The sequence below is a fragment of the Micropterus salmoides genome, unplaced genomic scaffold, assembly GCF_014851395.1.
Source record: "Micropterus salmoides isolate LMB-PRFRI ecotype aquatic unplaced genomic scaffold, ASM1485139v1 Ms_hic_scaffold_14, whole genome shotgun sequence".
NCBI lineage: Eukaryota > Metazoa > Chordata > Actinopteri > Centrarchiformes > Centrarchidae > Micropterus > Micropterus salmoides.
The window spans coordinates 21,674,237-21,685,090 of record NW_024040485.1 but is presented as its reverse complement, the minus strand read 5'-3'; the positions used below and the strand labels follow the sequence as shown (position 1 = coordinate 21,685,090).

Below are 10,854 nucleotides of genomic sequence, written 5' to 3'. Positions count from 1 at the left end.
TAGATATGATATGCTGTCCTCGACAAAAAAAATCGGTTTATACTTCTTTAAGGGGCGGATATGCCCTGCTTAGTAAATGCCCTGCCTACAATTTCAAATGTTTAAAAAAAGAAAAGAAAAAGGTGAATGTAGCAGCGACAGCCAGCAGCGTCGTTTAAGCGCTTCCCACAATGCACTCCCCGATCATCAGCGGGAAACCAAAATGGCGAACGTGTTGGGGGAAAACGAACCGTTTGTTATTTTCTGAAGAAGGCACAAGCCCCGCACGTTTTCGCGATATACTTTTAAAATAAATTCAACTGCAGGCGGAGCGGGATAACAGCGGTCACTCATATCAAGTTATTTTGTCGCACGGGTGGTCTGTAGAAGCGGAGGGGACCGAATGAGGTATTGTTGTCATCATGGTTTTGCTCCTGTGGGGGGTGTGGGTCCGACGGTCAGCGACCTGACCGGGGTTACGGCTTTGCATGTGGATTATTCACGCTCCCACTCAGGCCTGGCTGCTTGGTCCTTCATACAAATGACATTTCAATAAGCAACGTTATCTCAAACCGGCCCTTTTATCATCTCTAGTGGCTAAAATTGACTGTGTTCAGCCAGGACCTGAACAAAGGGAATGTCCGACTGACGGACAGTGGCTCAAGGGAAGTAGGAACAAATAAAATCTGCAATCTCTTACATTACTTAATGAATGTTTTGCAGCAGAAGGTAAAACTTTAGGTGCAAAAATTGTTTAATTACAACTGTCACTGAAATAAAAATTTCAGTTTATATGTAAATTAAGTGTTAAATGGATAACGCTTTTAGTTTATCAATGTTTTATATTAGGGATACGTTTTAGAAATACTCAGCATTGCCCTGCAGCTGCCTTACTGACTGCGTGGTGGTTAATTACAAATTAGCACTAATTATAGAGTATAATCACCTGTTGTTTGTATTCACTGGAGGGGAAATGGCATTCACTTCATTTTCAGCCATGTCTTTCTGAGATTTTGTGTAACCACACAATGTATCCTTGTTCTATTGTCCATTAGCCTACCATTACACATGCAGTGTTTCAGTAGAGATGCAAATATATCACTATATAATACCTATTGGCTGCTATCTGTTACAAATACATTTCACTGATATTATTGTGTTGATTTGTAGTATTACCAGTTTTAAACCACAGAGGTATGTTTTTTTTTTTTAAACACAACAACCCATAGGCCTATTTGAAAAGGTTAGCCAGTCTTGGTACTAGCATTTTTACCCTCACCCTCAATGAAATGCTCATTGTTATACAACATTGTTGCATCTATACTTGAATAAGCACTTATTGGTTATTAAATAAAGCACACTGTCAGCAGCACCTAGACTGAGAATTGCTGACGACTATGCAGAGGTGACGTGTCACCTGAAAATACTGTAAAAATACGATTCCCCTCATTCCCTTTTGTAATTCCATCTCTCTCTTTATCCGCCCCTCATTGTTTGCAGAGACTCAGGGGTTGTGGATCACCTGTCTGTCCATCACAGAGCCCACCCCCTGCGGCAGCAGCAGGCTGTGCCCCTGTCCCCCACAAGCCTTTCTGCTAGGGGAGAGTATGGAGAAGACGACATGTCTGACAGGTTTACAGAGGGACAGGACGTCTTGGCCCGTTGGTCAGATGGCTTGTTCTATTTAGGGACAATCACCAAGGTTGGTGCGAGGGAAACGACTCCTTTTGGTACTATGAGTTTTCTGTGACAGTACCACCAGATACTTGACGTCATGAAATTTGGCACCATTGTCAAGCTTTCTGGCATGTGGAATTGCACAAGTGAGCCTTCGGGTACTTCAAGTTTACAGTTTTAAACATATTTAGGGCTGTTTTATTTATCACACTTTTACAAAACATCAGATGTTACTTGAATTGTGTTTAGCAATTTTGGTCATAGAGTGTATGCATAAAGTCTACTTGGCAAATTTTAGGTGGATATGACACGAAACATTTGATCTCATATCTGACTGGACTAGTGGCCCCTTCCCCTAATCGTTATGCCCACAGCATGTTTTTGAAGATGTGTATTTTGGCTTTAAAAACTGGTGTTTAGGAAGGCATAAATCTATTTTTGTTTTCTCCTTCAGATAGATCGGGATAAACAGCGATGCTTTGTTGTTTTTGAGGATCGGTCAAAGTCTTGGGTTCTCTGGAAGGATATTCAGACAGGTAAGTTCTATCAAAATTTACATGTTTGTGAAAAATGTGGATCTTACTTTGGAAAATCGTTGATCAGTTGCATGAAATCTGTATTATATGTACGTACTGTATGTACATATAAATGCCTTTCATTGCCTGGCAGCATCTGCACTTTAGAGTCTGTACAGTTTAATATTGGATTCGTAGATTAGTATTGTGCTGTCCACACCCCTGTCTGCCTTCTTGTGCCATACTAATCTCCCTACTTATGCTGCTGACAGATAACTGCCCACAGTGTCTGGCATCAGTAGAGTATCAGTGCCCTGCCCACACACAAAGATGAGCATAGGGAAGAAGATGTACATATACAGTGTTGTAGTGCTGAATTAAAAAGTTAATAGCTGTTAAAAGCCTTGTTTTCCTCTGACCTCCAGTGGCTGAAGTTCTCACTTGCTGCTACGATGTAGAAATGTACATGCAGTGTTTCACTCCACCCTGTCATCACTGTTGGGTTTGTTAACAGGTGCAACAGACCAACAGCTTAGAAGAAATTGAACATTGAATGTCTTTTCATAAACCGTGTCCTGACTAATCAGGATAATCCAGTCCTCCCACTGAACCGTTTCTGTTGCAACTACTTCCAATAAAAGAAATGGTCCTTTATAGTTGCCCTTTCGGGATTAAAACACTATTTGAGGTGATTGCCTAGTCTTTACTCTTGCGTAGCTAGCCTGCATTATTGGCCCTGACTGCTTTTGTCCATTTCAGGGGATGAAGATGATGAGGATGATGAGGATGATGACATTGTGTGCTCCATATGCCAGGATGAAACTTCAGATGAACCCAATGAGATTGTCATTTGTGACAAGTGTGGACAAGGTAATGTTTCTGATGCTTTTAATGCCCAACACTGAACAAAGCGGATATATTATTTTATCCTCCTTTCTTATTTTTTAATGGCTAAAGTTTTCTTACTTATCCATTCTTTATTTATCTACCTATTGGGTTCTAGTCTCTGGTCATCTATGGCATTTTTATTTATTCAATGACTGGACCCGTAGACTCAGCTGCATGTACATGTGTTTATTGTCTTTTAGGCTACCATCAGTTGTGCCACTCCCCCATCATTGATGCCTCTGTCATTGACTCGGATGACAAGTGGCTCTGCTCAGAATGTGAGCTCACTTCTATACCTAAGGTACTGCTTTTGTTTTGAGTATGAATACATAATACCTTTTAGTTGAATGGGTACATTGTTTGATATGGGCATGTATTTACACAAAAATAGCTGTTTGTGAGACTCATTTTTGCTCTGCTTTAACCATTAAGCAAAATGGAGATAAGAGACTGTAGAGTAGCCACAAGAAAATCTGTGGATTAAATATGTGTACATAGTTTTGTGTTGGGGTAAACATGCTTTTTGCCTGTGTGGTTTACAGAGGGGGGGTGCACATAGGCGAGGAGTGTCTGCTAAAGGCTTTCTGCAGCACGAGCAGCAGCACATGGAACTGCACTTGTCCTTCCCATACTGTCTGGACACACTGGCGTGGGACCAGGGCCACAAAACTAACACCCAGCAGTGCTACTGCTACTGTGGAGGTCCAGGAGAGTGAGTAACACATGATATACTATAGATAGATAGATAGATATACTATATATATATATATATATATATATATATATATATATATATATATATATATATATATATATATATATATATATATATATATATATATATATATATATATATATATATATATATATATATATATATATATATATATATATATATATATATATAAAAATAAAATATGCACACACAACACAGGGCTCTATAAAGATGTAGGTGCAACAGTCTCTGATTTCTGTTGCTTGGCCAGCATGTGTCCCATTATGTCCAGAATGGACCTGAAGTAGCAGCCTTAAGTCCAAGCTGCACCTGCCGTGGTGCCTGGTCTGGTTGAACGGGCCGGATGGATCGTCTCAAGGTCCGCTGCACTTTAATCCAAAACCTGTCTTCCTTTTCCAATGATTTTGTTTCCGTCATCGGTAATATGTGTTTCTGCAATAAAGCTGGAAAAAACTGATGAAAAACAAATGTTGCGAAGTTTGAAGAAACTACCAGCTTCTGCATGTGCTGCTGGGTGTCATAGTAATGTCCTACATGTCCATGTTTACAAAACAAAATGTAGTATCACGTGTCCTGGTACAGCTAAGCACTCTCTCACTCTTTTTATCTTTTTTCTCTTTCCTTGTAGTTGGTACCTGAAGATGCTGCAGTGTAACAGGTGTCAGCAGTGGTTCCATGAGGCGTGTCTCCATTGCTTACAGATGCCCATGCTCTACGGAGATAGGTGCAAATACCACTATGTACATGTTTCATACGTATATATTCATACCATGGCAATCGGAAAGACTACTCATTAGCTGGTAGGAGTCTGGTAAAATAGTTTGGACTCCTTTTAAGCATCCAATCAGCTGTTAAAACACCACTGTAGATTAGTGTGCAAAGTATATAAAGAAAAGCTAACGGCACTTATGCTTCATAGTATGTTACCAGTTCATTCTTACTGGTGAAACAAACTTTACTAAAGTTAAAATGACTGCAAACAATCTATTTAAAAAAAGATGGTTTAGACATTTTTTTTCACTCAAAGCTGTCCTACTTCCACTTTGTGTTTTCAAATATCAGGACACATCATCATGTGTTATTCCTTGTATAACATTTCCTTTCATGTCCTCACATTAACTTTCAGAAACCATAAACACTAGGCCTCAAAATATGCCCTTCAGTCAGTATAATAAGCTGACATTGTTTTGTGTTTGTTTGACTTTAGGTTTTATCTGTTTATTTGCTCCGTTTGCAATGGTGGACCAGAGTACCTCAGCCGATTGCCTCTCAGATGGTGAGTGAATCTCAAGATGCATTTTCAGCTTTGACATAGGCAGCCTTCCTTTTAAAAACAGTATATGATTTAATAAAATACACAAGCACAGGATTGCCCTTCTTTCCAAAGTAGTGCTTTTTTTGATACACTGCCCCCTCTTACACCAAAAGGTAGAGACAAATAATAAAGTTCCAGTCTTAGATGTATCTTGTTGCGTTCGTTATTTATTTATTTTTTTTTATGTTTTACACTTGCCTTATCAACTCTCTCACTTCCTATCATTTCTAAACACTAGTGCAGTGCCCGTTCACAGGGGCTGATGTGTTGTCTCCCTCCGCTTTCACCTATTACAGCACCAATAACACAGAAACAGCAAAACAGTTGGGGGAGATACTGCTGGATATTCAGCCTTAGAACTTCATAAAACTCTTACAATACATTTGTTTGAAAACTCAGTTTCAACAATTGACTACCACATTGGCACATATAAGCGCCTCACACTGTACTGTAGTTTATTCAAAGTTTATTGATTCTGAACATGTTGCATGTCCAAATTGCACCAAATGCGACACTACCTTGTGTCCGCAGCAACAAACCCGACAGATTCCTGCCTTTAGTTAGAGAGAGAGTTGTTTTTGTTTTGATAATCTTTTGGAAAGAAGTAAAGAAAACATCATTTACTAAAATGTTTCAGGGGGGATGTCGCACACCTGAGCCTGTACAACCTGAGTGTGATTCACAAGAAGAAGTACTTTGACTCTGAGATGGAGCTGATGACTTACATCAATGAAAACTGGCAGCTGCTGCAGCTTGGGGAGGTAAGGGCTCACTGCTTACCAACGTACATTTGACTGTTCACTAACTTTCTTTTGTAATGCACCACTGGACACATGCACACTCAAATTCTTACATTCTATGCAAAGTTTATTTTGGAGTTCTCTACTGGACAGAGACACATATTGTACTTGTGTAGGTTAATATTTAAATTCAACTGTAATTTCTGCTTCTTTTTTTTTTCTTGCACTGTCTTTCTTGTCTGGTGACCTCTCATCCCCCGTGTCTGCAGCTCGCCAACACGCCGAGATCAGAGCGATATGACCGCGTCCTGGAGGCATTAAACAACAACAGCAGCATGTAAGTTATTCCTCTACTGGTTAATAGTTTATGTTGATAGCCTGACAGTGGTCAACTCTGTCTTTTTCCTAACTCCCATCTTACATTCTGTCCCAGACTTTCTTTCTTATGTATTTCCACCTGTCATTACCCTCTCTTCCTCTCCCATCTCTGCCAGGTTCATGTCAGGCAAGGAGGTAAAGAAAAAGAAGCACTTGTTTGGGTTGAGGATCCGTTTCCCTCCTGCTCCCCCCAACTCTGATGAGCCAGTCAGCATAGTGATGGAGAGGGCTTCACATGAGATCACCATCAAGGGATGCAAGTCCACTAAAGGCATATCTGGCATGAGGTAAAACATGAAAGTTACATTTGAAGTTAAACATCTCTGGGTGGGATGTCATCCAGGATAAAAAGATTAAGGCTCTCAACAGCTTATAAAATGAATTGAGCCTTTGTTAATGATATTATACAATGTTAATCATTAGAATCAGAAATACTTTACTGATCCCCGGGGGGTAAATTCATGCCTCAGTTGCACACATTGCACGTGATGACATAAAGCAATAGAAATAATAATAGAAGTTGGCAGGTAAAGAAATATATAAAAAGTATAAATATTAAGAAGAAATATAAAGGAGTATGGATATGTACAATAATTACATTATTAACAGAATTGTGACGAATATACCAAACCCTGTACATGTCCCCTAACACTCTTAACTGTAAGCTCTTGAATTTGCAAACTGCTTGTGTTGGACTAGTGTATCAAAATGAGAAAAAAGCAGTGTTTTGATATTGTCCTGCACCTTTAAATTTTCAATTTTTAAAGTGTTATTAATGCACAACTCTTATTACTTGTGAAATTTTGTTGTTGATCTAGAAGTTGCAGTACTTTAACCAATGGCACAGATAAGAAGAAGAAAAAGAAGAAGAAGAAAAAGAGGAAGCAAGGAGCACACTCTCTGGAGACTCTGGCTAAACCACAACGCTCCAGTCATCTCTTATCCCAGGTGTGTGTGTGTGTGTTATAGTGGGCGTGAGCTGGGTGTGTACATAGTTGTTGAGAGGGGTTGGTATGTAAAAGACAACCCACTAGGAAATGCTAATAATTTATCTTTTTTTGTCTTTTGACAGGAAATAAGAAAGCCTCTACCACTAGAGCCCCACACTTTGGATCACTTAACCTCTATCAAGTAAGTGAGAAATTGTGGTTTTTAACTATTGAGTAGAAAACATGAAAAAAAAACAGTGAAGCCAGGATGAATACATGTTTTTGTTTTATCCCATCATTTGTCATTTTTGAGCATTTTTGCTTGATTATTATCTAAAACGATTAATAGATTTCAAAAGTTTTTGCAGTTTAATTTTCTTGATTGACTGAAAGATTAATTTACTATTTGTTTCATCTGTATGTGCAGTAAGTTTCAGTAGCATGTATCTTTTATTTGACTGTCCACACAACACCAGAAGCGACAGGTCTTTGCTGTCCTCAGATGTGGAATCAATAGGAGCCCTGAGCACCACAGAAACTACCTCAACTAGCATTTCAAGACAGTCAAGGTATGCCTGCTGCGCAACTGCAACATTTACCCTTTTCTCACTTGGACATCTGTGACTCTGGATGGCAGTGTTGGTCTGTCTCTAGGTCTGAAATATCTGAAAAGCTATTAGATGGATTTCTATACAGTTTGGCACAGACATTCATGTTCCAGGCAGGATGAGGTTTTTCTGTGCCGCCACCATCATCAATTCACAATTTCAGTTGGATCCATTACTTTACTACATAAGTGCAAGAATACTGACAGTCCCACTTTGTGTTTGGTTCTAATTAGCAAATGTTGACATGTTAATCTGCTAAACTAAGATTTTGAACTTGGTGAACATTATACCTACTTGACGTATGTTAGGATGTTACTGTGACCATGTAAGCATTTAGTTTAAAGCACCTCTGTGCCTCAGAGCTACTAGCATGGCTGTAGACTCTTTGTCTTGTTTTTTTATTTTTTTTTTAATTCCTCTCTGTGTGCTTTGTTTTTATTATTGCTCTCAGAATCAAAAACAGTTTTTTGACTTCCTCTTTTACTATCAAACACCCTCCAGCCTCTGTAGCTCCACCAAGAAGCGCACGACAGCCTGCATCATGCCTGTTTCCTCTCCACCCTTAAAAAGGAAACGTGGGCGGCCACGACGGGCCCTGCAGCCCCCGAACCCAGAGATCCCCCCTCCCAGCCATGCAGACCCAAACCCCTCAGCTATGGAGGTGATTAGCCCACTTCCCGGCCTTCACTCCACACACATAGTTCACGGCATGGACCCCAATAGCCAGCTCTCCCACCTCAAGAGTTCCATCAGCAGCTATTTTGGAGCAGCAGGGCGGCTGGCTTGTGGGGAAAAGTACAAAGTCTTGGCGCGACGGGTCACCCTCGACGGCAAGGTGCAGTACCTGGTCGAGTGGGAAGGAGTCACTGCCTCGTAGACATGTCATTGTCAACATCATTTCTAACCAGCGCCTACAAGAGGTTTATGGCTGTGCTATGGACATGTGTACACAGCCTGTATTCAGAGCATTAATTGATATATGCCTTTGTTTAGTTTAGATGGGAGCAACTTTTGCCTGTTAAGCCTTACTGTAAAGCCTACTGGTTCAGTGCAGTCCAGGGTGATTATAGCACATTTAACTGTCTTTTCCTCATGTGTTTAAAGATTACAACTCATTGATAAAGCCGAGGTATTGTCATTATACCACATTTGTGTTACCCTGTTTTTAACTTTTGTTATCTGCTTTGAATGTTTACAGAATCCCAATTTATTCAGGGGCGAATATTTGATCAGTGCACTGCACCTTTAGGCTTTCAGTGAATCGTTATTGTGCTTGATTTTTAATCCAGTGATATGCTTTTCCTTTTTCAGACCAGTTAAGTATGAAACTGTAAGTTGTTTTGACTATAGTTGGTCAGGCATTAAATGGTGAATCTTGGAGAATAATTGAAAGAGGGGAAGTTTTGTTCTAGTCATTGTCAGTAATTTCATGATTGCAGTAAACATTAAATTATATTTGGTTAACATTTTTCAAATTTGGTAAATAAATATGCCCCTTTACTACCATTTTCCCCTCTTTCGCTAGTCCCAGCTATGAGTACCGCTTGTTGCCTTGGGCAGACACCCTTCAGTTGTGTTTTGGAAAGTGCTCATTTGTGAGCTGTTCAGGTGGAACTCAAAACAAAAGAGATGTGCTGCTGCAAATGTTCATTATTTTATATAGTATTATACTACATTTATTATTACCTTTTCCACTTGTATTTGCTTATATGCCTGTTCAGTAGGGCAGATTTGCCTGATTTTCTGTCTTTAAAATTATGGACTACGCATATTGTATCCGTTAGGCTGTCATCTCAATTTGAACACGTAATTTGAGCTTTTCAGCTCATACATGGCACCATTTTCATACATGGAAAAGTATTGTTTTTTTTTTCCTGTGATGACTCTCCGTTTAAATTTAAAGGTGAGATTGTGAAAAATAACATCCCCAAATGAAGCATGTGTTAAGAATGCCTCCTAGTAACCTTTTAAAACATTTTGATTTGAAATTGATAAAATGATTTAACTTTGAAATCTTTAAGGACCTATTTAGTTTTTACTTTGTATTATAGTTATTCAAATAGAAAAATAAAGTGCTGCATAAAATGAATGTTTTATACCCAGTTCTCATACCTAGAGTTCAGAATTGTGTGGGTTTTTTTGGGTTTTTTTGTGCTGCCTATGCAAGTTAGTCCTGGATAAAGGTGTTCAGCTGTATAATTGGACCATATGGCCTGACTAAGGGGAGCTTCAGCATTATGACTGAGATGATTTGACTGTCATTTAATGTTTCCTGTGATGGGTGCCAAAAAAAATCAATCAAAATGCACTTGGATTTTTGTTTCACCTTTTATAGTCTACACACTCAGGAGATGCCCAGAACTTCACTGCATTGTATAGGCCAACATCTGCAGCTTGACAGGAGCTTTTGATATGTTATTCATTCAGTGTTGGTCAGTATTTTTATATCAGGTGCTCCATATGTCACATCACTTTTGACCATAATGTATGCATGTAAGCTTTTTTTTTTTTTTCTCTGAGCAAAATAATTTGTAGTCTTTTTTTTTTTTTTTACTGCTACACATGCTTGTTTAAACTGAGTCACAAAACAGTCACTGGAAAACTAATATGCTGTATGTCAGTGAAAGAAGTAAATATTCGGTTGGTATGGCTATCTCTGATTTGTTTTAAACTGGACACACCTTTTTGACATTGATACCTCTTCATGGTGTGGATGTAGTCAGTGCAACTTCTCTCCTCTGTTCAGCCAGTGTCTCAGCCAACATGTTGCCACCACTGGCTTCCAGCAGGCTTCTGTAGCCAAAGAACATACATGTCTGCTTTGTCTGTTGAGATTCTTATTACTTTTTTTATACATGATTATATAGGTTAACGTGTTACTTCTGAACCTGTTTTAGTTAAAAGATAAATAAAAGCCGATATTTTCAACTGTTGTGTTGAGTGTGTGTGATGTCTAATTGTAGTTAATGTTCCCACACTAAAGCTTCCTTCCTCAGCCAAAGCTACCGTTGTAAAGTTGACAGTTTCAGTTCACGCGCCAGTGTTCGCGGCCACTGTCATTGACAACCCTCTCGACCAACCTCTTCACA

General features: G+C 39.2%; 1 protein-coding gene across 1 annotated transcript; it reads left to right on the top strand.

The window, feature by feature from the left end:
• The first annotated feature begins 177 nt into the window (after positions 1-177).
• Positions 178-10,693, top strand: mtf2 (metal response element binding transcription factor 2). Its single transcript, XM_038718354.1, has 15 exons — positions 178-387; positions 1,480-1,681; positions 2,111-2,192; positions 2,931-3,041; positions 3,260-3,360; positions 3,602-3,771; positions 4,424-4,519; positions 5,003-5,071; positions 5,748-5,871; positions 6,120-6,187; positions 6,345-6,515; positions 7,047-7,176; positions 7,301-7,359; positions 7,634-7,726; positions 8,267-10,693. The coding sequence occupies exons 1-15, from the start codon at positions 383-385 to the stop codon at positions 8,640-8,642; spliced, it is 1,857 nt and encodes a 618-aa protein (XP_038574282.1). The 5' UTR covers positions 178-382; the 3' UTR covers positions 8,643-10,693.
• The last annotated feature ends 161 nt before the right edge of the window (positions 10,694-10,854 follow it).

Excerpts from the sequence above, each read along its gene's own strand:
- mtf2 (XM_038718354.1), top strand. Across the intron at positions 3,361-3,601 it reads AGCTCACTTCTATACCTAAG|AGGGGGGGTGCACATAGGCG; the intron begins GTACTGCTTTTG and ends TGTGGTTTACAG. Across the intron at positions 7,177-7,300 it reads CCAGTCATCTCTTATCCCAG|GAAATAAGAAAGCCTCTACC; the intron begins GTGTGTGTGTGT and ends GTCTTTTGACAG.